Source organism: Macrobrachium rosenbergii, chromosome 24, assembly GCF_040412425.1.
Source record: "Macrobrachium rosenbergii isolate ZJJX-2024 chromosome 24, ASM4041242v1, whole genome shotgun sequence".
Taxonomy (NCBI): domain Eukaryota; kingdom Metazoa; phylum Arthropoda; class Malacostraca; order Decapoda; family Palaemonidae; genus Macrobrachium; species Macrobrachium rosenbergii.
The window spans coordinates 29,823,287-29,850,976 of NC_089764.1; the positions used below are offsets into that span (position 1 = coordinate 29,823,287).

At 39.4% G+C, this 27,690-nt stretch overlaps 1 protein-coding gene across 11 annotated transcripts in view; it reads left to right on the plus strand.

The window, feature by feature from the left end:
* The window catches only part of LOC136851956 (uncharacterized protein CG43867), a 1,078,149-nt gene that overhangs the window by 601,493 nt on the left and 448,966 nt on the right, over positions 1–27,690 (plus strand). For 4 of the 11 annotated variants that reach the window (XM_067126325.1, XM_067126327.1, XM_067126326.1 and 1 more), the window contains exon 2: positions 7,571–8,303. The exons of the other annotated variants lie outside the window; for them this stretch is intronic. In XM_067126325.1, the coding sequence (XP_066982426.1) occupies positions 8,250–8,303 (54 nt within the window). In that variant the 5' untranslated portion in view covers positions 7,571–8,249. The remainder of the gene's footprint in view (positions 1–7,570; positions 8,304–27,690) is intronic. 11 annotated transcript variants of the gene reach the window in all.

The window sequence follows — 27,690 nt, forward strand, 5'->3', positions numbered from 1 at the left end:
TTTTTTCCTTAGTAATGAAGCCCCTCCTCTTCCCCCCCACTTCCCCTCCCTCCCTTCCCACCTCCTCCCTCCTCCTCCCTCTCTCTCTCCCTTCCTCCCTCCCTCCTCTCTCCTCCTCCCACTTCTTCCCCTCCTCTCTCCCCCTCCTCCTCCCTCCCTCCCTCCCCCACCTCTCCTCCCTCCCTCCTCCCCCACTTCCTCCCTCCCTCTCTCTCCCCTCCCACTTCCTCCCTCCTCTCTCCTCCTCCCCACTTCCTCCCCCTCCCTCTCTCTCCCCTCCCACTCCTCCCTCCCTCTCTCTCCTCCTCTTCCTCCCATCTCCTCCCTCCATCTCCCTCTTCCTCTCCCTCTCCCCCCTCCCCCTCCCTCTCCCTCCTCTTCCCCTCCCCTCTCCCTCTCCCCTTCCCCTCCCCACGTCCCCTCTTCCTCTCCCCCTCTCCCCTCCCCACTCCTCCCACTTCCTCCCTCTCCCTCTCCCCTCCCCTCCCCCCCTCCCAAGTTAATTTAACAGGTTTGAAGAGGTTTCAGGGCCTGTTTAATCTTTATTAACCTTGATTGGCTGGAATGGGCGGGGACCAGCCAGTCAGGGAAGTGATTGATGTATCACGGGAGAGGCTTCTCCTTCTCTGCTGCGCTTATTTTCTCTCTCTCTCTCTCTCTCTCTCTCTCTCTCTCTCTCTCTCTCTCTCTATTTCCTATTATCTGTTACTTCTTCAAATGAACACTTTAATATTCTTTGGAAGTTTGAATTTCAAGTCAGTGGCCCCTTTGGTGGGCTTGTTGCATTTGATTACGGGTTTATCTACTGAATAATAATAATAATAATAATAATAATAATAATAATAATAATAATATATTATCAGTACTCTCATTAATTGCATAAATGCAATAGAAGACACTGTACTGCAGGTAAGACGTGTTAAGGAGAGCTCATTAATTATTTTAAAAATGCAACAGGTTTTCCAGTACCGTCTGGTTTGAATTAAACTTCATAAAAGTCAGACAATAATAATTTCGAGTCAGCATTTCAAGATTATAACTCCAAGCCAACACCTTTACCACAGGTATTACAGTGGTCTGTACAGCGAGCTGTGTTTAATTCTGACTTTCATAAAGAAGATACCGCACAGGTATAAACAGAACTACTAAAGATTGAAGTCCTCTGAGAGAGAGAGAGAGAGAGAGAGAGAGAGAGAGAGAGAGAGAGAGAGAGAGAGAGAGAGAGAGAGAGAGTTAAATAAGTATGTTGTCAATGACGAGATTGGTTTCTCACGTTGTTTAGTCTGACCCTAAAAGCTGCCGGGGCGTCATTGTCGTGTTTGTTGTATTTGGGCGTACTTTGTGGACACATACACTCACACACACACACACACACACACACACACTTCATACTGTAATTGCAGATTCATGGATGAACTGTCTGTGCAGAAAACTTCCACAGTATAAATTATTTCATGTCCTCAACCCCCTCCCCTTCTCACCTTGTCAGCTGAGACTACGACTTACGTCTGTGTGTGTATGTGTGTGTGTGCGTGTGTGTGTGTGTGTGTGTGTGTAAGAACGTAGAGTTCTTATCGCTTTGTTTTTTCCCCTTCAGTGGATTGTGGGTACTGGGTTTGATTACGGAAGTGACGTCATAATCACAGGACCACACGTGCGTTATCTGGACTTAGGCCTATAGCGAAGTACGAGTGCTACTGAAAGTACTGTTGAATGATTTCCAGATATTAAATAAAACCAAAAGAAACCAGTACAGGAAGGGGTTTCATTCCTTAGGGAGGGGAACTCTAGTTCATTGTTTCGTCCTTTTTTTAATCAGTGATCAAACTCACCTGGATTTGAATATTGTTGATATTAAGGAAACCAATCACATGTTAGTTTCAAAGCATAACACAACTGCCGGGGATTTTTCATCAATTTTATTTACTAACAGAAGAAGATAATCAGTAACCTGGGCCTTAGAATTAGTTCTAGGGTTTTGTGGGTCTGCAGAAACTCTTCGGCTGGTCTCAAATAACTGGGAGGCGTCATTTCTTGTAATGCATAATTTCTAAAGGCGACTAGCCTGTCTTTTGCATCTTGCCCTTCTAGTTAAAGTCCGTTTATGTATTCCTCTATTCCATCCTTCAACCTATCCTATTGGCCTCTGTTAGGTGATGCCAGTCTAAAGAACGCAATCAATCAGTCAGTGTTCCGTGGGGTAACTCTTTTTTACCTGTAATTTTCAATACGATAGTGCGATTGTGTCATTCTCCTACTTTTCTTAAATCATACCCTGACCACCAGAATTTTACTGTTTTCCCTTTGGTCATACCTAAGAAATGTCAGTCCACTTTGTGTCAATGACTACTGCTTAACCTTATAATAACTTTTAATTTTGTATTTACTTGAATAACATCTCCCTATTTCATGCAGTGATCTCTTTCTTTATCTAACAAACGCCTATATGTCTCACTTGTTTTTGTCAGTTTTGTACCTGGCTATTAATTACACTTGTTGATCTTTACTGCTTCTGTTCTGTACTCTTTCATCTTAAGTTCTCTCCGTCTGGACTTTCTTGCCATTATTGAATTCTTCTTCTTCGCATCTCTTGGTCACACTCTGCTGTGATGACCAGGCCATCTGCATAACGCAGCTCCCATAGCCGTCCTCTTTTGGCAAGATTCACAAGGAGTACTCCATTCTTGTCACAGACAGGTCTGGGCTGCAGCTCCCATAGCCCTCCACTTTTGGCAGGATTCGCCAAGAGTACCCAGTCCTTGCCAAAAATAGGTCTGGATTCCTCATCGAACTACAAAGAAGCACCATATATCATTATAACTCGATTTTGACCTTGTGAACATTACCATAACATTTTATTAATCTGAAACCAATACCTGGTGGTTAAATAACACTTCTGAGGCCCCAGATTCCAATATGCCTCCTTTCCCTCCGTCACATGACATACCAGAAGACTGTTTTTGATGGCGTCTTGGGCTCCTCTTCCTCTCTGCATGATACTCATTGTTTTCTCTTTTATCCATTTTTACTGAGAACCACTATCAGGTCAGTCAGAACTTCATATCGTCTTTCGGCTTTGTAATAGTTTGCTAATACCGAAATTGGATAAATGGCCAAATTATTGTTAGTTAATTGGGTTATCTAATTACATTCTCTGATTAACATGACTTCGAAATATATTTACTGAGGCGACTTAACTCCACGATAGTTAAATTTCCTTTCAAATGAATTTCCAAAGATCATTTTTCTGGAGGGAGGAGAGGTGCAGTTGCCCCCGAAGATCAGCCTGAGGGGGGCGAAATGAAGGGGGCCGGTTACCCCCAAGCGAAGGCCATTTGGACCCCACGTGTGATTTTCATTTGGAGAACACCCAAACGGCGTGGTTGTGACGCCCTTTTGTCCCGTTAATGGATGGGTTGGTTAGAGTAGGGGTTGGGGGAGAGGGAGGAGGGAGTGGAAGGTTTTAGGGGGAAGGGGGTGTGTTGGCAAGATGGTTCAAAACGACAGTATTGACTATCGGAAAAAGTGAGCGGTCGGAGACGCATGATGAAAAGAACTCTCGGGCAGAGTTGGTTAAAGGATTTCTGATGGGAAGGGGGTCTTTTTATCATCCGGTCGTCTTTTGTTCACAATTTCTTATCCTGGTCTCTTCCCCCCCACCCCCACCCCCCTTCACAAAGAAGTCCTCTTTTGAATTTAAGGATGTTACGTTTCACTCTTCCGATATTCCAGAATAATGAGGATTACTCTTTATCCTGGATCTAAAGATATCTACAGACTCTTTTTTAGACTTGTTAAAAGCGTAGGAGTCTGGTAGGAGTTTTCCCTGAAATTTAAGGATGTTACAAATCGCCCTTCCTTATATCCTAGAATAATAAGGATTACTCTTTATTCTAGATCTAAAGATACCTACAGATTCCTTTTTATATTGAAGGATAACAAGATATCATTCTCCTTTCTAGATTATTATTATTATTATTATTATTATTATTATTATTATTATTATTATTATTATTATTATTATTATTCTGAAGATGAACCCTATTCATTTGGAACAGGCACCTCCCAGAGAGGCCATTGACTTGAAATTCAAGCTTCCAAGGAATATGGCGTTCATTAGAAAGAAGTAACAGGAGGTAATTAGGAAGTACTGAAATTAGAGTCTTAGTAGAGCCAAAGAGGTACTCTCTGAAATTTAAGGATGTAACATTTCACTCTTCCAGTATTCCAGAATACTGAGGATCATTCTCTATTCTAGATGTAGAGATATGTAAGGACTCCTTTCTAGACATTTTGAAACCACAGGAGTGTGGCCTTTCCTTTGTACCTTGTATCCGGTATGGCTTAAAAATGGGTGTTTTCGTCGATCTGAATTCCAGGATTATCTGGAATGTCTCCCCCACCCCCACCCCCTTCTTTTTCTTCCATCTCATATCCAAATGGACATCCAATACCACCTCTTTACTTATTTTTTTTCCGGGTCGCCTGACCCACGGAATCTGAAATAAACATTTTTTCCTCTCTCTCTCTCTCTCTCTCTCTCTCTCTCTCTCTCTCTCTCTCTCTCTCTCTCTCTCTTCTCTCTCAGTAAGGTCCAGAATACAATTTTGATCCTTTGCAAAATGGATTTGAAGTGGTCGAGTATTTTCTGGTATTTTTCTTATAAACTAGACAATAAGGAAATATTTATTTTCCTTGGTATCTAGTGATGATCGTGATAGATGGAGTTTTCAGGGAATTTCTTATATCTTATACAATAAAGATAGACGGTGGTATCAAAAAATCACTTTGGGCAGTTTACAGTTCTTTCTTAAATTGACAGTGTTCATTCTTATGAGACTCTTAAGAAATTCCTGACGTGCAAACGTAGGAGTTGTATTGAGTTATTGAGTTTGAGTGGTCTGTTAAGTTTCACTTTATTAATAATATAGTTTTCTTGATTTCCTTTATTATGTCTTCGTGGTTAGAACGAGGAAACGGGTGAAAACGACAGAATCATCAAATTATAATGATATAAGAATATGGATTGAAGCTTATAAAAATTATTTATGATACTTTTTTAATATAAAGTAGAGTCCAATTCTGATTTCATTTGGATTTTGCTCAAACTGTGACACAGGGGTTACCATACATTTAGCATATTATATATATATATATATATATATATATATATATATATATATATATATATATATATATATGTGTGTGTGTGTGTGTGTGTATGTATATGTATATATGTATGTATGTATGGCGTGTTGTTGATAAAATTGTAAGCGAATAATTAGCGATCTTAAATCATTCAAGATGAGGACATTTGACATAGAAGAGGCTGCTTCTAAATCGGCCGTTTCTAAAGCTTCAGATACTTGGCAGTACTTATTAATGCGTCACTGAAACAAAAGTCATTTTATATCAAATCTTTCAGTAATTGAAGCGTCCTCTTACATTTGTTTTGTTTACCTGAAAGGCTTCTCTCTCTCTCTCTCTCTCTCTCTCTCTCTCTCTCTCTCTCTCTCTCTCTCTCTCTCTCTCTCTCTCTGTATTTCGGCTGAATATAATCTTCCTAGTCATCAGATTGAAGTCCTGCATATATATATATATATATATATATATATATATATATATATATATATATATATATATGTGTGTGTGTGTGTGTGTGTGTGTGTATACATACATACATACATACATACATACATAGATATAGATATATATACATAACATTATTATAATATTAAAAGAATGAAATCACTTTCTTTCGTACTGTTTTAAGTACACCTTTTCATTCTGACCTAAAATAAATAGATGACTTGTACTAAAGTAATCTAAATGGATTATATTTTATCAAACGAACCTTAAAGAAACGGATGGATTACGTTTTGTTTGTACCTTGAGCAGGGAAGTTTTTCCCAACGAAGTTTAAAGAAAGAAACAGGTTTAAAAGGAAGCAAAATCTCTTGTTTATGTTGTAACTCCCGAGACACACAGCGCTCAGGCCATTGAGTGTGGAATTTTAAGGTGTGCCTTTAAGGCACCGTTCAGTTTCCTCGGTCCCGTGGCAAGAAACCGCCCGCGGACGGTATCTACAAGGGGAAACGAACGCTGTGTGTTCTTTGAGATCGTGTTTATCGGTGGAAAATGCATGAGTTTTTGGTATTTCTTGTATTTCTCCTCGTTCTTGATTTTATACTCCGTTGTTTTCGTTCCTTACGGAAAAGAGGGTCACGGATAAACGCGTAGATAGAGGACTGCAATAGATGCTTAGAGGGGAAGCAACAGTCCCTCTCTTACTATTTGATAACACGTGGGGCGTAGGATTGGGGAAGGTTTGGCTGGCACTTGGCCCGGTTCGAGAGGGAGGCGGTCCGGAGAATCATGAAGGCTCTCCTTACATCTCCCCTCCTCCTCCTCCTCCTCCTCCTCCTCCTCCTCCTCCTCCTCCTCCTCCTCCTCCTCCTCCTCCTCCTCCTCCTCCTCCTCCTCCTCCTCTAGGCATTCATTCCCCATCTGGCAGGTGTAATTGAAACATGTAGAGAGGAGAAGTCGATCTCTGTTGTGGAGAGATGCGTTCTGGGGATGCATAGAAGAAAAATGTCCTCAAGGTTTTGGGGGGTAGGGGGCGGAGGGAAGCTTGTCATTGGTTCTGATGTTGCAAGAGGCATTCCTGCATATTTTCTCTTGTTAGTTTCTCCATTTCGAGATGCTATTTATTATTAGTAACCTTGTAGTATGAAACGATCCAACTGTCTGTGTATATGACAGTCAGGAATTCTTGGGAACTATTAATATTATGAATAAATATCTTTTTGAATTTGACTGGTCTGTCTTCAAAATGATCGCGGATATGCATTTCATCGTTATTTATTTTTTGATGTAAGATACCGTAACGTATTGTTATTACTCAACGACCCTTCAGAGATGCGTAAATATATTATGTAAAGAATTTCAAAGAGTGCCAATTTGATGGCTCCGTCCTGTCACTGAGTGCCTCTTCAGCATTTGTCGTAAGCTTAGGAGGCACTTAGTAAATACTGACGGAGTCTGTGGTAAACTTTGTTGTTACCAGGTATGTACGGCTCCGCCAGTTCTCTATTTAAAACTCGTTTCTGCCAAGAGCTAAACATCACGCGATAAGATTTCTTCTTCCGGATTAAGTCAGTTCTGCCCTCAAATGGAAGACTGCAGTATCTGCAAAAATACAAAACTGAGAAAAATGGTAGATACTGCTGTTTTCCCATTGATGTTGCAGATACTGCAAATGGGACCCCCTAAATACTCGTGGAAAACATTGAAGAATCATTCTGAAACTGCAGTAACTTGTGTATTAGTGTTTCACGACCCCAATATGTGGCATATCTCAATTTCGATAATTTTGCAGATACTGCAGTTTTCCATTTTAGGGCAGAATTACTGTATATAGGCTAAGGTTGTTGGCTGACTGTTGCCGTGTCTACGTTGTGATTAAAAATAATTTAGCTTGTGGCGTTTGAGAGTTACTGTGATATGCATGTACAGAAACCTATATAATATCTCTCGAGTTCATATCGGCATAACCTTCTTTCCTTTACAGAGAAATATGATCAAAATGTAAATATCAGTGTGTGTTCATTACAGTGAAAAAAATATATTATTAAATCTCTATCTTAAGTTTGTTCATGAAACGAAGAAAAGTGTTTTCCGTTACGTGTGTTGTGTGTTCTCTTGCATAAGCTGACTCTGAAAATGCGGTCTGAGAATCAAAAGTACTGTCACGTGATTTGGTGAACGTGGCCATTCGGCAAACACCATGATCGTGTTAGATCTTCTAGACGGGGGTCCTCTGGTATTTTTTGAACTCTAGTGAAGCTTCTTGTCTTGTGTATTTCAACTAGTCAAAACACTATCAAAGCCTCTGGTCAAGTGATTGTCTGATCAAAAGCCTCTAGTCATAGTGTCTTAGTAGAGAGTTAATAGTCAAAAGGTGTTTGCATGAATGTTTGGGACGAAGTTGCCAGTATCGTTTCAATTTAGTTCATTTAATAAAGGTCAAGTAACCTGGAAAAGATTTAGTGATTATCCCAGTGCTGGCCTCATCTGTGGACGAGATGCCACCGCTGTTATGATGAGGCGGATTGAATGAAATCTGTCTCGCTCACTTGTAAGTGAAGGGACCTCCCACAGATTTGCGAACGTATATCGTTAGCACGTAAACGAAGCTTCGGAGCAACTGAATTTTCTTTTTAATTGATCCTCTCTCCAAATCCATCAAGATGGAAGGGCGTATTTACGAAAACGTGGATGATCTTCAGGAACTCGCTTTCAAGGTATGTTTTGAGGTCAGAAAGAGTGAATTCTTGTCAGTTTTTCCTTTAGTGTCTTCCTGGCCATAGGATGGTATGAAGGTAAGTACGTAATTTAGATATTAGAACGCTAGTATGACATTCATGTTGAATTTATGATCTTTTTGCGTGATAGTTGTGTACATACCCATGCTTATGGTACTGAGACATTGTTCTTGTTGTACTCGTGATGATGTCATATTCAATATAAGGCACATGGAGTTTTGACACACGAATGATAACTTTCTCTATGAACTTTCTCTACGAAGGAAACATAAAAATATTTTTTTACACTTTACTCTTGGTGTTAGTGGTTTCATTTTAACATGAGCATTACATCAGATGATTGTATTTATATTTATAAAAGTAACATTATCACCCATCACCCATGAAACAGACTGGACCCTTTAATTCAGCCCTGAAACCGCACATGAGGACAGTTGAACTTGAGAGAACTTCTAAAATTAAAAGGAGAAAAATTCAGTATCCAAACTGGTGCTCCTAACATAAACAAATGAGAAACAGTTACAATATACCATTGAGTGGCTTAGTAAGTCCTTCAAAGATGAATGAAAGTCATTTACAGAACACCAACTACACGAATTACCCCTTGCAACCCCTACACAAGATTCAAGTTGAAAGTTAAAGTCCTCCTGGGCCTCTGTAGGCTCATAGGGCAGACACTGGTCTCCTGTTTCTTAGGCTGACAGCCAGTGAAGGACAGGTCCCAATGCCTATGACACGCAGCCAGTGTGTTGCTAGGCCCACTATTTAACTCCCCAGCCCGAGGGCTAGTACCTATTCTCCTACTGAACCTCTCGGGTTTTTTCGGACCGTTAGGTTAACGGGCTGCCGGATTTTTGCAGTGGCGCTATCCAAGCCTTCAGTGAGCGGTGGGATTTGAACCCCAGTCCTCTCGACTGGTGGCCGAGAATCGTACCACTGCGCCGCCACTCAGAATATTAACTCAATTTTATATATCTACAGTCTTGATTGCGAGGAAGTATACATATCCCTACAGGGAGAGGGATCAGATGACCAAAACAACACATCAGCTTTTTATCAGATACAGATCTGATTGCATAACTGCAAAGTTGAGTAACGTGACATCATTCTGATACTCCGATTGCGTGTTCGAATCCTGCTGCGGACGTCAGGGTTTCGTCACTTGGTTTCTCCATTTGGATCTTAGGTTTTTAGTAATAAGCGTATCTCAAAAAGTTTGAATAAATGCAGAGGTTTAGAGGATATTGTGGTTATTACCATTATGTAAATCAACTTGTTTAAATAGGAAACTGTGAATTTCTCATGACCCTAGGGCTGAAATAGGGCGACTGATACAAGTGACCGGAAAACAAAGATTAACATGTAAATTCAATCTGAATACGTTACCTTCGGCTTTGAGGCAAACGGTCACAAACAGCGATACACACACACACACACACACACACACACACACACACACACACACACACACAGCCTACTGACGAGGAATAGTGGGTGTCAGCAAGATTAACAATACCCAAAAGAATTAGATAATAATATGAGTCATCAAGTATGCACTTCAGTCAAATATGCACAATGCAATGAGAGAGAGAGAGAGAGAGAGAGAGAGAAACATGCGTCTGGAAGTACAATCTACTGACCAGGTCTATCAATCAGACTATTTTTGATGTAAAAACTAGTTTATCATGAATATATATATATATATATATATATATATATATATATATATATATATATATATATATATATATAATATATAAAAATGTGTGTGTGAATGTTTACTAACATGGTCATATTCTCAGTCCTCACTTAATTTTGCCCTTAACTAGATCGATGTATATTTAATTTTTTCATTTTAATTATTTCATCATTCAAAATCATTCACTGTCTCGTCTTGCAAAGCTTCCCCTTCTCCATAATTTGTCTTCAACATCTTTTCAGTTCTGGAGTCATAACTCAAGTTGATTTTTTTCGGATATTTCCACCAAATTGGATTCATGTCTACCCACTTCTTGGGCACAGCCTCGTTTTTAATTGTATCCTTAAATTAATTAGACATTCCATATTGTTCTTTATTCATTGAAGGTTTATAATGTCGAATGACTTCCTCTTCTCCAGTCGTTTCGCATTGGAATCTCAAGTGGTTCCAAGGGGAAAGACATTTTGCCCAATTCTTCAATGTTTGAAGAAGCTTGCATTTAACATTTCGTCTCTTTTAGCCTCTCTGGTATGACCTTGGGTCTCTCTCTCTCTCTCTCTCTCTCTCTCTCTCTCTCTCTCTCTCTCTCTCTCTCTCTCTCTCTCTCTCTCATTTCCTGTTCCTTTCCTTTCAGCTTCTGTGGTATGACCTTGGGTTTCTTTTTCCGCCCTGCTGGTAGGCCTGCCTCTCTCTCTCTCTCTCTCTCTCTCTCTCTCTCTCTCTCTCTCTCTCTCTCTCAGCTTCTGTTTCATTTTCTGTTCCTTTCTTTGGTTTCTTTTTCCGCCCTGATCTTTGGTTTCTTTTCTCTCTCTCTCTCTCTCTCTCTCTCTCTCTCTCTCTCTCTCTCTCTCTCTCTCTCTCTCTCTTTTCTCTCTTTCTCTCTCTCTCTCTCAGTCTCTAGTGGCGTCCCAAGTCGGGTAATTGGGGCCAGTTTGTCGGTCTTCAATTTGTGTTAATGTCTGTTTCCCGCCCTTTCCCTGCTCGCTTCTACAACCCCCTTCTAATTTTGAATAAAGAACATTAAGGAGGACGTACGTTTAGTTTCTTTTTTTTTTCCTCTCTCTCCTCCTCCTCCTCCTCCTCCTCCTCCTCCTCCTCCTCCTCCTCCTCCTCCTCCTCCTCCTCCTCCTAATCTTGTTCGCCTTCTTTTAGCTTTCTTATTTGTGTCTGTACTTCTGAAAATTTATGCTCTAAGAAAATGACATTTGACGACTGTGGTGTGTGTGTGTGTGTTTATTTTGTTCATTGTTTATCTGTGTTATATTTGATTATTCACATTCCTTAAACCTTCCATAAGTGTCCGTACCAGTGCTGAAATTAGTCTTTCATGGACAAAAATGTTTATAGAACTGAAGAATCTTTCGTTTGTCGAACGACAACGCATTGACAGTTTTCTGAGGTAAACGTCACACGAACATTGCACGAAGGAGCCTCGTTACATTTGTCTGTAGGTTATTGTAATTGTCACGAAATTCCTATTCCGTTGTTTCCATGACGCGTACATCCTGAAGAAAGCAACAACCTTTTTAGACAGATGGAGTTATGTGACTTCATATTTCGCCATTTTCACGCTCACAGTTAATTTGATCATAGCTCTCAGTGACATGGAACTGACGATTAGGTTGCTAAGAATGATTGGTCACCTGGCTATGGATTGGACATTGATCACACCTGGATATTGACGACTAGCCGTGTATAGCTTACTCAGGTTCTCAAAGAAGGTTAGACACGTTGGTTATATAAGAGCAATCAATAGGGTCTTGTTGTTTTTTTTTCTTGCATTGCTTTGCCGGATATCGGCCAGCGTGGTTGTCAGCCAGTGGCCTTATTGATCCAAACTTGAAGACAAGGAAATAGAAGGAAAGTCGAATAAGTAAGAAGTGGGAATTCAAGAATAAAGGATCTGCCTTGGGAAGCGACGCACCCACTTCCTGAATATTTTTTTTTTTTTGAGATATGTGTTTTGACAAATACCACAAAGGTAGAATTATATATATATGAGAAAAATAGAAACTTGAGATTAAAAACAGTCTTTGAAATGTAATGGCAAAGTATTGTTAACCTCAGGAGAATAGTCGTGATAGGGTGATGCGTGCTCAAGGCTAAATGAAATTCTCTCTCTCTCTCTCTCTCTCTCTCTCTCTCTCTCTCTCTCTCTCTCTCTCTCTCTCTCTTGCAGTCTCTCTCTCTCTGTTGTCGAAAATTTTATTGTATTTCTGTATTTACTGATATTAGTGATATTGTATTGCAGTATGCCTCCTGTATAGTAGATATAAGTACCGTGATAATGAATATTGCTTATTACGTTGAAACTTTGTTATAAAGCCATGAATGAACTTAAGTTGCCCAGGAATGAGTAATGAAATGTATGTAATAGCCATTTTTAATGGAATAAAGAATTTTGTCTTTGACTTTGCAAGTAAGTTGTTAAAATGCAAGGAGAATTGCATTAGGCTAGCAATGCATCGCAACTTCGCTTGAACTTTCGAAGTTCCAATTGCACGACAGCCTTATTTGTGACTGGTGCATAAGCATTTGGCTTTCGCGAGCTGTCACCTTTACCTATGCATCAAAGTTCCAGTGTCGTTCAACTTCAGTCGACTTCAGAGATCGATGAATCACCGACGGAGGGGAAAGTGTCACTGACCGATATTGATTGGTGGTCATTTACAAGGTCGTTTGGCAAAGTGGGAGATGGGGCGACTAGAGAACAGAGCAACAGAGAATCGTACGATAAGTAAGGGAGGTGTGATAATCGAAGAAAAGGAAGAATACAAAACATGTCTTGAACACATGTCAACTTTTCGTACACACGTCACCAACATGTTGATTGAACACTTGTCGTCAACTTATCGCAAACACGTCACTAACATGTTGATTGAACGCATGTCGTCAACTTATTGCACACACGTCACCAACATGTTGATTGAACACTTGTCGCCAACTTATCGCACACACATCACCAACATGTTGAATACAAGTTAACGACATATTGGTATTTCTGTAGCCAGTGCATCTTACGATTATCCGGCGTTCTCCAAAGATTTGCTTTCCACTTACGATTGTTCACATGTTTTCGACCTGTTCGTGATATGTTTGAGATAAATTGCCGACGTGTTTGTAGTGTAGGCGCACTTTAATGCATGCTGTAATAAAATGAGATTTTGTTGAAAGGTTTTTGTCTAAGTTAAAACTAACAAGTGTAAACTTTTCCAGTCATACAAAGTGAAGCATTACAGCAATACTCAGAATTATTGGGAAAATCTCTATTCTCTGAAAGAGTTCACGGATATCATTAATGGGCGTTTCTCAGAGGAAGGATAAAATATTGCATGAAAAAGGGATGAGACAGATATCTGATTCTGTATTGAATATGTTACATAAAGTCGTTTACGGTGAAATGTTCGTTAGCAGGAAATGCTGCTACTGAGAATCTGTGGGGGGTAATTTTCACATTAATTGGAATAATTGGGGGATTTTTATGTTATTTAGCAATTGCATCGTGAATAAGAGATATCAAGTGCATTATGTTGCTTTCCATTTTCTTGTTTCAGGTTGGTAACTGTATAGTACCTGTGTTGCACTCACAAAAAAATTAATATATAGATGCGCACTTCGTTTTATTTAGGAGCATTTCAACTGCCTCAACAGCGCCCCCCCCCTCCCTTTCTACGTCAATCCACAACTTTAATGGCCTTGATATTCATGATTTTGTGTCTCGTTTGATTGGATGATTGACAGGTCTGACACATCATATACAGTGTGCGAAATTCATACTAATCTCGTTGCCATTTGTGTAGGAAGTCAGATATTTTGATCTTGACGATAATGGCCGTAAAAGCTTATGATGAATATTTGCCCAGTGTCGGAATTTGGTCTCATGCAGATCTTGTTTGCATCTCCCCAGGCGCAATCCTATGAGTGAGGTCAAAATCATTGTAGGATTTTGTCATGTGTGATCATTAGCATTGCAAAACTCAGCATCCTTCAGGCGCCAGTGTCTCAGAACAGTGGCTATTTCTTGTTGTTCTCTCCCGTTTTCCTTTGTTTCTATACATTTCTCATCTGCTTTGTTATTAGAAGCAAAATGGTTTACATCACTATTCATAAGTAATGCTTCAGTGTCTTTTTCCAGGAAATACGTATTAGACTATACGTGTTTCCTGGAAATAGACGAGATGAAACTAACAGTGAAGCATTATTTATGAATAGTGGTGAAAACCATTTTGCTTCTAAAAACAATGCAAATGAGAAATGTCATAAAAGCCCCGGGGGACTGAATTTCCTTTGGGCTTAACTGTACTTTAAATGGTATTAATATGTACAGTCTATAGATTGGAAAGGAAATTGTGGAAATTGTATTAAGAGAACATCTTGTGAATATCTTATGAATGGTTTCACCCCAGTGGGCCTAGGATTACCTGTTCGAGGCCACCTCTCTCTCTCTCTCTCTCTCTCTCTCTCTCTCTCTCTCTCTCTCTCTCTCTCTCTCTCTCTCTCTCTCTCCTAACTGCGACACACAACATTCGTCTATAAATTAGGTTACTTAGATCACTGTTCAGGTAACACACAAGAGTGCGTCCACACCACATTAAAACGTGTTGTGAAAATATGTTGGCAACTTATCGCATACTTATCACAAACTGGTAGATAACACTTCAACATTTGTAAATGGAGAACGAACTTTTGGCAAGTGTTGGATAATCATATGAAGCAGTGGTTAGAAATATCAAGAAAGCCTTAATTTGTATTCAACATGTTTGTGATATGTATGCAATAAGTTACCAACATATTTTATATGTTTTAGTATGGTGTAGACACACACACTCTTGTTAGAAATACCAACAAATTGCTAGCTTGTATTCAACATGTTTGTGATATGTATGCGATTAATTACTGGTGTGTTTTCATGGCATTTTTCGGCAGTGCGGATGCATACTGGTTAGAAACACCAACAAATTGTCAACTTGTATTCAGTATGTTTGTGATATGTCACCGACGTGTTTTCATGACGTGTTTTACTGTGGTGTGGAGACATAGTTGTCAGTAATACTAACAAATTGGAAATGTGTATTCAACATGTTTGTGACATGTATGTGATAAGTTTCCGACGTGTTTGTGACATGTCTGACTGCAGTAAGGACGCACCCTTAAATGACCTAACAGACAAACCAGGCGAGATAGAGACACGGCGAGAGGTGCATAAGAAAAGGAAGAAAGGGCGCACCTTTCACAGTAATAAGCTGGCGACGGGGGACGTGTTAACGAGATCCAATTATGTTTACATTATGTCTTTCATCAAGCAGTTAGCGAAGGGGATTGGAGTGGCTGAGATGAAGTTAACTTGTAAATAGCTCGAGGAGAGAGAGAGAGAGAGAGAGAGAGAGAGAGAGAGAGAGAGAGAGAGAGAAGAGAGAGAGAGTTAGGGATAAACGTGCTTTGCAATTTAGACGTCTTTCGTCTCATTTGTAGGTAGGATTTTCTTCATGCTTGTAAGAGGGTTTTGTAAAGCAAATACCAGTTGTAGGTCTTGGGAAATTCCACTGTGAGGAAGAAACCGTTTAGTGCCCAAATTTAGCTATGAAGAAAGCATAAACCTGTTTTATATATATATATATTTTCTTGATGCCTTGTTGAGGTATTTTTTTTTATATATTTTGGAATATTTTTCATAGGTGTGAATGACAGTTACAGAAAACTGCTAAGATGCTTATTTTGTCCCTTTATAAGGAACCATTTGCTAAGGTTCCATAATTACCTTATCCCTTGAAAGTTTAGGTAATGAAGCATCTTTGCTGCAAAGATACTTTTCATATTTTTTTTCCCCACTGTTGCCTGAAAGGGCATTATTGTGGCCCATTATCTCTGCGTACCAGATCTCCCGATCTTTATTCGTTTGCTTATTATTCAAATTGGTATTCATCTCCTATGAAACCGTTTTATTTTTATTTACGTTTATTCAATGTTTTCATCCCTAACATTCGTCCTGTTCCTGTTGCGTTTGAGTTGATTTTCTACGAGTGCTTTTGTGGCCCTCCCCTCCCCTCCCCATTTTATCCCCTCCTCCCTCTTTTTATCCCCCTCCCCTCCCTCCACATCTTCATTCCCTCCCCATCCCAATTCCCTCCTCTTCCCTTCCCAATGCCTCTCCACTTCCCCTTCCCATTCCCATTCCCTCCCTTCCCTCTCATCCCTTTCTCTCCCCTCACCATCCCGTTTCCCTTCCCTCCTCCCTATCCCCATGCCATCCTCCCCCTATCCCCATGCCATCCCCTCCCCTCCCCATTCCCTTCCCCTTCCTTTCCCCCCTCCCCTTCCCCTCACCCCTTCCTCTCCCCTCACCATCCTGATTCCCTTCCCTCCCATCCCCTGTCCCATCCCCTGCCCTCCCTATCCCCATGACATCCCCTCCCCATTCCCTTCCCCTTCCTTCCTTTACCCTTTCCCCTTCCCCTTCCCCTCTCACCCCTTTCTCTTCCCTCACCATCCCTATTCCCTTCCCCTCCCTCCTTCTTCAGCTCCCTCCCCTTTCCCTCCCCCTCCGGTTTCTACCCAGCCTGATGCCTAAGATCAAGAGGTTAAAGCGAGAGCCTCGACATTCATTTCTAACGTAAATACTGCTCGATAGACGTGAGTTGCAAGACGGCATTTGCAATGCAGATTTTCCACGTTCAATGATTGCGTGCGCTCCTCCTGCCGACACAACTTACCCGCAACTACTGTGGGATTATCTCTCTCTCTCTCTCTCTCTCTCTCTCTCTCTCTCTCTCTCTCTCAGTTTATGTATTAGTTTAAACCCGTTTATTATTATTTAAGTAGATAAAACCTATTCACATGGAACAAGCACGCCAAAGGGGCCATTGACTTGAAATTCAAGCCTTCAGACCCCACACTGCAGCAGTAACTGGAGAGCCAGTGAACCCCTGGGAGGAGACTCGAACCCGCGACATCAGAGCGGCATGCCACGACACTAACCACTGTGCCAGCGGACCAGCTTTATAACATGAACAACTTAGTGATCTCTTAATCATGGTTTACGGAGAAGGTTACCGAATGACGTCAAACTGTACCCATCATAATATTTGCATGATAATGATGTCATGAATTTTTAAAAGCTAGTCTGCTACCCAAAACTGCCAATTATCTTTTCAATGAAGGGTCATTCAACCCTCAGAAAAGTGGTGTTTCGTCGCGTTAACGATTGCCAAAGAGGTCACTTTTCCCCGTCGTGAACTTTCGAAATCTATTCTAGTAAACTGACCATTCATTTTATCTTTCCATTGAGGGGTCGTAAAACCAAAAAGGTTCACATTATACCCGGGCAATGATGTAGATATTTGACGTAATTGTGGCATGATAAGAAGATCATGAATTTCTTTCAAGCGTCCTCCGTTATATGAAAGACTTCTGTTTCTTTTATATTAAAGGTTACCAAATCGTTAACCTTTGCCATTCATGAATCTCAGTTTATATTACCATAAACGTGTCGATAGGAACGCGATTCTTTGGGAACTGAAATAAATAAAGATATAACAAAACGAAAATCGAAGTTCCTTTTCCCCAGAGAGATTGGCTCCGTAGAACAACCTCAAATTCTAAACGCCCCGAAATAGTTCATTTTCCGCGTCGAGGGCTTTTGACAATTCTTGGTGCTTCGATTCAGCTGATAAATATGGATGGAATGCTGGGGGAATTCACAGAGGGGTAGTAAATGTGGGTGCATAGTTGACAGATGGAAAATGGGTTTTGGAAAGTATAGAATGGGTGATGCTTGCAGTTGATGCAGTAGTGATTGGTGACACTCAAGAGAAACTGCAGAGGCTGGCAAAATAGAGTTGAAGTGTTTTTAAGAGGAGGAAGTTGAGAGAATAAAACAAAGTTAGATGATGAATGGAAACCAGGGAAAATGGTAGAACTAAGTTACCCATAAAAAGCTGTGAAAATTCCGTAGACAAAAGATGGCACATTCACTTTGTAGCTTGTAACATGAAAGGCATAATAGAAAGGATTCGCTTCTTTTGTGTGAAATAAAGTGCTTGATAAATATTGGAATCCGTTTAGCCTAAAAGCAGTTAAATATTTGTCTAATTTGAAATATTCGCTCTGTCTTTGTTTTCTTTTGCAAATTCATTTCTTTGGCAGTTTTTGGGGATCGTTGTCATTATTGTTTATCAATAAAACGACTTGTAATCAGTACGGCGCATGTGGCTTTACTCGAAGGATTATTATTATTATTATTATTATTATTATTATTATTATTATTATTATTATTATTATTATTATTATTATTATTATTATTCTCTGTTGTAACTTCTTTCAAATGATCTTTGGAAGCTTGAATTTCAAGCCAATTGCCCCTGTAGTCTTGTTCCATACGAAAAGGGGTTTATCTTCTAAATAATAATAAATATTATTATTATTATTATTATTATTATTATTATTATTATTATTATTGCGCGATATTCAGAAATGAAATGTAAAGGGCAATCTAAATTATAACACCTTTAATTACACTTTTGTACATTTATCGTGCAAAAAGTTCACGTCTTCTTGTTCATTCAAGAACCCCTCGGTAACTCAAGGCAAGGAATCACGTGAAAATGTAGACGGCATGTATAACGCTATCTAAACACTATCTCCCAATTTATTAGCCACCGAATGTTTACATGTCCACAGTGATTACACGCCCGGAGAAAACATGTCGTTATTCCGTTTACTGCTAACGTATCACAGGGGTATATTTGTGTGTGTATATCCAGAGAGTGGCCAGACTTCCTTCTGCTCGATTTTTGTTTGTTTGTCTTGCGTACAACGCCTCCCTGACTGGAGATAAGATCTGAAGAGTACACTCGGCGGTATAATTAAAAGCAAATACCAACTCCTTTGGCAGTGGGTCCGGGGGCAAATGATCATAGCAAAGCGCAAATACTTACGCACGATGCCCAAATATTGGATGATCCATTTTGCAGTTTAGTGGTGCCCCAGGTCTCATTTAGGGGCCCTCGCGGACTTCCTCCTCCTCCCCTCCTCCTCCTCCTCCTCCTCCTCCTCCTCCTCCTCCTCCTCCTCCTCCTCCTCCTCCTCATCTTCTTCTTCTTCTTTTTAATCCTGGATTTCCTTTCCAACAGCATCCTGGATTTGCGTGTCTTATGCAGGCGATGGGGAATTTATATTTTCTTCTAATCTTGTCACGTTTCGTTTCCTAACGATTCATTATTGGGATAGTGGCATTTTGCTTTCCAAGACTTCTCGTGTCCCTTATTTGATACATAATTTAGTCGTCTATTTAGGAGGAAAAGTGGTCATATTTTTAATCGATTAATAACGAAAAAATAACAAGTCTTGCTTCATTCATCTCTGTGAAGAGTGGTTTCTTGGTTCTGCTTGTGGTCTTGAATTATTATTTGCTGGTATTCATATGAATCAGTTATTCATATGTATACAATTCATGAATTAGGTATGTAACCCACCAAATAATGCATACTCAAAAAAAAACTGGTGTTTTTGTCATTTACTTTGTGTATTTTTGTTTATTTTCATGATTTTGTTCAAGTAGGATTGGTGTTCCGTCATATTCTGTACACATTACTCAGAGGTTCTTCCTCAGTTCTGTCTCCTTTGATAGCGTTAAGTAAAAGTTTAACCCTAACCGACACTCGTTCATACTGTCTGAGCCCAGTGCATAACACAAGAGAAGCTATCTTACGCTGGCTTACGGAGCTTAACCTTCCCCTGTAGAGCGGTGGTTCTTAACCTGGGGTGCGAGTGCGAAGCCGGTTCCTAAGGGGTGCGAGGATGCCTGTGAATAATTAAAGCAAAATATATTTTATATGCGCATGTTATTTTTTTCTGAAAAAATAAAAATAAATAAAAATATAATAATAATAATAATAATAATAATAATAATAATAATAATAATAATATTATTAATAATATTATTATTATTATTATTATTATTATTATTATTGTTATTATTATTGTATTTTAGCTTTTTTTTTTTTTATTTCAGCAATTCAGGGGGTGCGAGAACTGACTGCTGATTTGAAAGGGGTGCATACATTGAAAAAGGTTAAGAACCACTGCCGTAGAGGATGTGAAATTCCGTACCCAAATGCGTTTGCTACCTTTTCCTCTCAACCAGTGGAAAATAACGTCTCATGAAATTAAAATCTACCCCTCAGGTTTTATTTTATATACAGAATGTTCTGTGAGCAACATGGAACAGTAACATTAAAAACGAATCATATAAGGTATGGTTTTGCTACTAACCGGGGGATTTCAAAGAAGAGTAAATTGATTTAGAAGACTTTTTTTTGCGTTTTGCGATTATACAGGTATTGAGGCGTGATTCGTAGTTACAAAAAACTTAAAAGAAGGGTGGAGCCCACTCCTGCATTCCCCGTTGGCTGTTTGTACACATCTGCGTAAGGAACCAGTCAGAAAATGTTGCCAGTGTCATCATTCACCTTCAAGAACAGCCTTGTCCAGTAATCAGACAAGTCAAGAATGCGCCGAGTTTTTTCGGCGCAGTCGAGTTTTCTGTACAGCCGCTACAGCGTATAATCAAGGCCACCGAAAATGGATCTATCTTTCGGTGGTCTCGGTATAATGCTGTATGAGCCGCGGCCCATGAAACTTTAACCACGGCCCGGTGGTGGCATATCCTATATCGTTGCCAGAAGCACGATTATGGCTAACCTTAACCTTCAATAAAATAAAAACTACTGAGGCTAGAGGGCTGCAATTTGGTATGTTTGATGATTGAAGGTTGGATGATCAACATACCAATTTGCAGCCCTCTAGCCTCAGTAGTTGTTAAGATCTGAGGCGGACAGAAATAGTGCTGACAGAATAAAGTGCGGACGGACAGACAAAGCCGGCACAATAGTTTTCTTTAACAGAAAACTAAAAATGGCAGCTGGAGATGTGTAGAGGGAAAAATGTGATAAATTCCATTACATTTCCCTTCCCCCACTTCCTTGACATGATACGAGCACCATTACAGACACGATTGCACTTCTTGTGCAAACATCTAATCTCCCCTTCACAATGCAGAGTCCGAGTGGCTGGAAGGTTAAACGGAAAGTAATAAGATTCGTTTACTCACTGCTGAAGAGTCTCCGTTATTTGATTCGTTCTTCTGTACTCCTTTTCTAACTCGCGTTCTTTCTCCTTCCTCCCTCAGCTTCCTTTGTCGTTTCTTCCTCCTTCTTCCTTCTTCTTCTCCCACTCTTTCTCCAGTCCTTTCATTTCCTTCGTCTTTCAACTTCTTCCTCGTCTTTTCTTCCTCATTCTTCCTTCCTCTCCTACTCTTTCTCTCCTCCTTTCCTCTTTCGACTTCTTCCTCCTCAACGTCCTCCTCCTCCTTCTTCTCGTACTCTTTCTCCCCTCCTTTCCTCTTTCGACTTCTTCCTCCTCCTCCTCCTCCTCCTCTCTCTCTCTCTCTCTCTCTCTCTCTCTCTCTCTCTCGTCCTCCTCCTCCTCCTCCTCCTCCACCCCGAACCATGCAAGTTCGAAGAATGCTTTGATAATAACAGGGCGTTCTCTTTCACTTGTTCATTTTTCCGCTCAAGCTTCCTCCTTATATTTCATTCTTGCATCAACTCTTTTTATATTTCCCCTTTTTCCTCCTCCTCCTCCTCCTCCTTACTCCTTGAATGACACCCCCCCCCCTCTCTCTCTCTCTCTCTCTCTCTCTCTCTCTCTCTCTCTCTCTCGTCCTGAGCAGTATCAGGCGAAGTCTATTTTTAACTCTAGTCAAAAGATCGAGGGACTAATATTGAAGTGAGCTATTTATGCTGCCTTTAGTTGCGTCCTTTATTTATCCTACAGAAAGCTTTTTTTGTTTCATCCTTCAGAGAGCATTTTTTTATCCTTCATATAGCCTTTGTCATCCTTCAGAAAGCCTTTTTATCCTTCAGAAAGTAAATTTTTTATCAGTTTTAAAGCCTTTTTGTATCCTTCAGAAATCCTTTTTTTTTATCTAACGAGAACTTCTTTATCCTTCAGAAAGCCTTTCTTTATCCTTCAGAAAGACTTTTTTATCCTTCAGAAAGACTTTTTTATCCGTCAGAAAGACTTTTTGTTATCCTAACGAGAACCTCTTTATCCTTTAGAAAATCTTTTTATCCTTCAGATTTAGCATTATACCGAGACCACCGAAAGATAGACCTATTTTCGGTGGCCTTGATTATACGCTGTAGCGGCTTTACAGAAAACTCGATCGCGCGTCGCATTTTTTACTTTTTTTTTTTTTACGTTCAGCTGCATCAATTTTTACGTATTTCAATCTTGCCAGATTTGTTGGCGGAAATACTACGCTTGACATAAACATCCTATTTGTTTTAAACATGTTTTTAGATTAAAGTGTAAATTGTCTTGTTGTTATAGAGTTTGATGGTGAATGTTTGAGTGTATATAAGCTGGAAAAAGTGTTAAATGTGAAAAAAATATCGCCTCTTGTTTCGAATGACAGGCACACCAAGGAAGCACAAACATTTTAAGATGATGAAGTCTACGGAAGACTAATAAAGTACATTTTTACGTTTACCAACCACCAAGAGCCCCGCTAATTGTGATTAGTGCAGCTAATGATGATTAGTACCGCTAATGATGATTAGTGTTTGCGGTCTAATTTCGAGGAAATCTGAACCAGGGCGATTTTTTTTTTTTTTTTTTTTTTTTTTTGAGTGGGGAGAAAATACAAAATCTCTGGAAATTGTTTACCTTAGTAGAGTAAGTTGAAGGCTTTATCGGCAGGAGAACGATATTAATTAAAATTTGGTTGAAGGCGTCACGAGGAAGTAGGAGACTGGTGGATAAATATGACAGGAAGAACTAAGATTAACGTTGATAGAGGAAAGGGATAATGAGACTGAAGTATGAATGAGTAAAAACACAAAGAAACATGGAAAAGGCAAGGTACTAGATTTAGTTGATTTATTCTTAGTCGAGAAATATGCTATACTGAACAGCCTCTTTTGGAAGTTTTGAGCCTCGTTGCTACCCATTGCCGTTCACACCAGACTTCTAATGATTCTTGCAAGTTTCAGGAAGGTTTTGTTTTTGTCACGGATGAAGCTCTCCACAGTCTTACGCTCAATCCCCCTATTTTAATCTGGTCTGCTTTCTGACTGGTATGAGAAAATGAAGGACGCAGGAGGTTGTAACTTTGTGCCAAAATCATTGATTTATGGGATGAAATTGCTATCTCTGTGCCTTATCCTATACCCCAGTATATCACATAAGCTTCATGAGAGCTAAAACGATTTTTGAGAATCTTAAGAGATTCTTGAAAGTGATGTTGAAACAGTGGTGACATTTGTTATGGTAAGCACTGGTGGATCTTTCAAGCAAGAGACTGTGCCGGCAACTACTTGCCAGCTTAATATAATAATAAAAAAAAAAAACAGCAACAGCAGCATTCCTCATGCTCCTCTGCGCCTTTCTGGAAACCCCTGCATCGTGGGATGTGTCAGAATTGTGTTGTACAGCGTTGTAAGTTTAAGTTACGCCAAGTTCCATCGTAGATGTAAGTTACGCTGTCCTGTAAAAGTTATTCGGTCCCTAAGTTTCCTTTTCCGAAGTTATGAGGCTTTTTTATTTTTTTTATTTTTTTATTTATTTTATTTTTTTGAGGCTGGGTGGCCGCTGTGTTGGCAGCAAACGAAAGGCCTTTGAACAGAAGGATTTGTGGCTGTGTTATTAAACTTTTTCCCCCCCTGACGAAATTTATTATAATATCTTTGTTGGTCTTTGTAAGTTTGTGTTGGCTGCCTTGTTGTGATTTGCACTTAAGTGTAGGTGTCTTTACTCTCTCTCTCTCTCTCTCTCTCTCTCTCTCTCTCTCTCTCTCTCTCTCTCTCTCTCCTGCTGTTACTTTTCTCACGGTTCTTGGATCGCTTTGGGCGTTTGATGTCTTTGTAATTTCTTTGTTATTCCCTTGTTTTGTTTGTCTTGTCTAACAGTAGTCAGTGGTTGTGACGACTTCATCACTAGCGAGAGCGCCCGGGCTCCAGAAGGTTTAGGCCAGTACTTTGTACCTCTGTCGACTGTTGTGGGCTGCAGCCGCGCTGGAGAAGGGCACGGGGTATCATGTAGAAGTCTCAAAATTTCTCGTCCTATCCAGATGCATGAAAATTTACTATTGTATTAACACCATTTTACCTGTAGTGAAAGGACTGCTTCCTTTTGTTATTTACATTGACGTATATCCTCAACCAAGTGGCTTTTGTTAGTCGGAAAACCTTTTGTTTATTTGTGTGTCTCTGTGTGGGGGTTTGGAGAAGGCGGCGGCGCCTTTGTAATGGCTTATGAGAATTCCAGCCACGTCACACGAGTGGTCATTTGTAGTCAGCAAGTTCTGGGAGACAGCTGTTGATCCTCTTAGTGGACGCCCTCCTCCTCCTCCTCCTCCTCCTCCTCCTCCTCCTCCTCCTCCTCCTCCTCCTCCTCCTCCTCCTCCTCCTCCTCCTCCTCCTAGAGGACCAGAGGGAACTTGTGGAATAGAAGGAGGAGGAGGAGGAGGAGGAGGAGGAGGAGGAGGAAGGATTCCTGGAATGGAAAGAGAAGTCTTCTGGTTTATTCCGCGTAAGGAGAGGAGGCCAAGGAGATCCATTGTACGCTAAGGGAAGATTTGGGAGGAGTTGAGGGAAGAGGGGAAGATTTGTGGGAAGATTTTAAGAAATATAAAGGTTATATATATATATATATATATATATATATATATATATATATATATATATGTGTGTGTGTGTGTGTGTTTTATTATATATATATATATATTTATTTATTTATTTCTATATATATATATATATATATATATATATATATATATATATATATATATATATATATATATATATATTATATGTGTGTGTTTATTATATTTATTTATTTATTTATTTATATATATATATTATATATATATATATATATATATATATATATATATATATATATATATATATATAGAAATCATCAACACTATCATGTGGAACAGAAATAAATTTCTGACTCATCTCAGGTGGAAAGCATATATCCATGATATTGGAACCTGAGAGCAACTGCACCCAAGGAATTACCTGGGCAAGCTAACTGATACCAGCGAGTTTTCCCCAACTTCCCGACTCAGCAATGACCCAATAGACAACATTTCATTCGAATTATCCCTTCTGAGTGAATAAGATAGAAATCATCAACACACTATCACGTGGAACAGAAATAAATTTCTGACTCACGTCAGAACCCAGGTCTCTCAGGTGGAAAGCAAGGGCGTTATCCACTGAGCCATACAAGTCTAAATTGGAACCTGAGAGCAAGTGCAGGAATTACCTGGGCAAGCTAACTGCTTGCATACCAGCTTTTCCCCAACTTCCCGACTCAGCAATGACCCAATAGACAACATTTCATCGAATTATCCCTTCTGAGTGAATAAGATAGAAATCATCAACACACTATCACGTGTGGAACAGAAATAAATTTCTGACTCACGTCAGGATCGAACCCAGGTCTCTCAGGTGGAAAGCAAGGGCGTTATCCACTGAGCCATACAAGTCTAAAAGAAGTTGGAACCTGAGAGCAACTGAATTACCTGGGCAAGCTAACTGCTTGCATACCAGCCGAACTCAGCAATGACCCAATAGACAACATTTCATTCGAATTATCCTTCTGGAGTGAATAAGATAGAAATCATCAACACACTATCACGGGAAATAAATTTCTGACTCACGTTGGAATCGAACCAGGTCTCTCAGGTGGAAAGCGGAGCCATACAAGCAACTGCACCCATGGACAACATTTCATTCGAATTATCCTCTTCTGGTGAATAAGATAGAAATCATCAACACACTATCACGTTCGAACCCAGGTCTCTCAGGTGGAAGAAAGGTGTCAGAAATTTATTTCTGTTCCACACGTGATAGTGTGTTGATGATTTCATCTTATTCAGAAGGGAGGGGAGCAGAGAAGGAATTTGGGGATTTAGGAGAGGGGAGATGGGAGTAGGGGGCAATGGGGAGATTTAAGATGTAGTATGGAAAATTCATATTAAACTAAAAGATAAAGGTAAAGTTAGACATAAAGAGGGGGAAGAAAGCATTGCCAGAGGGAGGGGAGGAGAAAATTTGGGGATTTAGGAGAGATGGTCTTTTGAAGAAAAATCCTCTTTATTTTTCATTTTTTTTTTTTTATTATTTTTGTTTGATCTGTACTTAATAATTTTCGATATTTAGAGCTTAATATAAGCGTTTAAAAATGTGTGTATACACACGTATTTCGTGTATAACAGTCGTAGAAATAAGTGTGCATTCACGTATTTCGTGTATTTCAGTCGGAGAAATAAGCGTGTGTTCACGTATTTCGTGTATATCAGTCGGAGAAATGAGTGTGTATACACACATGTTTCGTGTATATCAGTCGGAGAAATAAGTGTGTATATACACGTATTTCTTGTATATCATCGGAGAAATAAGTGTGTATACATATATTTCGTGTATAGCAATCGGAGAAATAAGTGCGTATACACACGTTTTTCGTGTATATCAGTCGAAGGGGGTATTCACTGTACCTTAGACGTAATAACATATTTACTTAAATCAATCAAGCACGAACTTCCTTTTGAATCTTACAAGGAATATTCATTCGGAAGACATTGGTAAGTGTTGATACAGTTCCAGAATAGGTGTGTTCTTTGCTTAACAATAATACGGTCCCAAGAATTATGAAGAAGTTTCCCAATTTCTATTGGAACAAGTGATTTTGGAATGTGAATGATGTATTGTTAAAATATTTTGGAGAGGGTACCATCTTGCTGGTACACCCCATTTGATGTATATGTAATATATGTCAATATAAGTTTTTGAATTTGAATTGAATTTGGTCTTTCTAGCTAGAGATATTCTAAAGAATTTATTTTTGCAATTGCTTATGTACAAGTTGCAGTTAACTGCAGATAAAAGGTGAGTAGGTTAAGTAAATATCCAAGGAGGAGGATAGTACAAGACTTTAAGAGCAGCGACAACGTTTTCCTTGTAGTTTTCCCAAGGACAAAAATTTGCATATGTAATTTTGAGGCATCAGTTATGCAGAAGTTAAATTCATTAGTTTGTTTTCCTTAATATTAAATTGTATTTTGTGGGTTTTTATAACTCCCTAAATTGTTCCGCTGTCTGACAAGGCAACAGCTTGTGTGTATGTGTGTGATTTTTCTCAAATGAGCCTAAGTAAGATTTTTCGTCTTGGTAGGAACTTGTGTAATTTTATTCAGTGTTTTTTTAACTGAAAGTGTTAAGAATTTTTTTTTTATTTTGATTCTGGATATTCTGGTTTGTCCTATAAAGTTATCATTATTTGGTCTATTTACTATTTTTCGAGCAACATTGTGCATTCAACCCAAACCGCCTCTCTCTCTCTCTCTCTCTCTCTCTCTCTCTCTCTCTCTCTCTCTCTCTCTCTCTCTCTCTATCTCTCTATATATATATATATATATATATATATATATATATATATATATATATATATATATATAGGTGTGTGTGTAAATATAGATATAGATACACAAATATATATATATATATATATATATATATATATATATATATATATATATATATACATATATATCACACACACACACACAAGAGAGAGAGAGAGAGAGAGACTACGTTT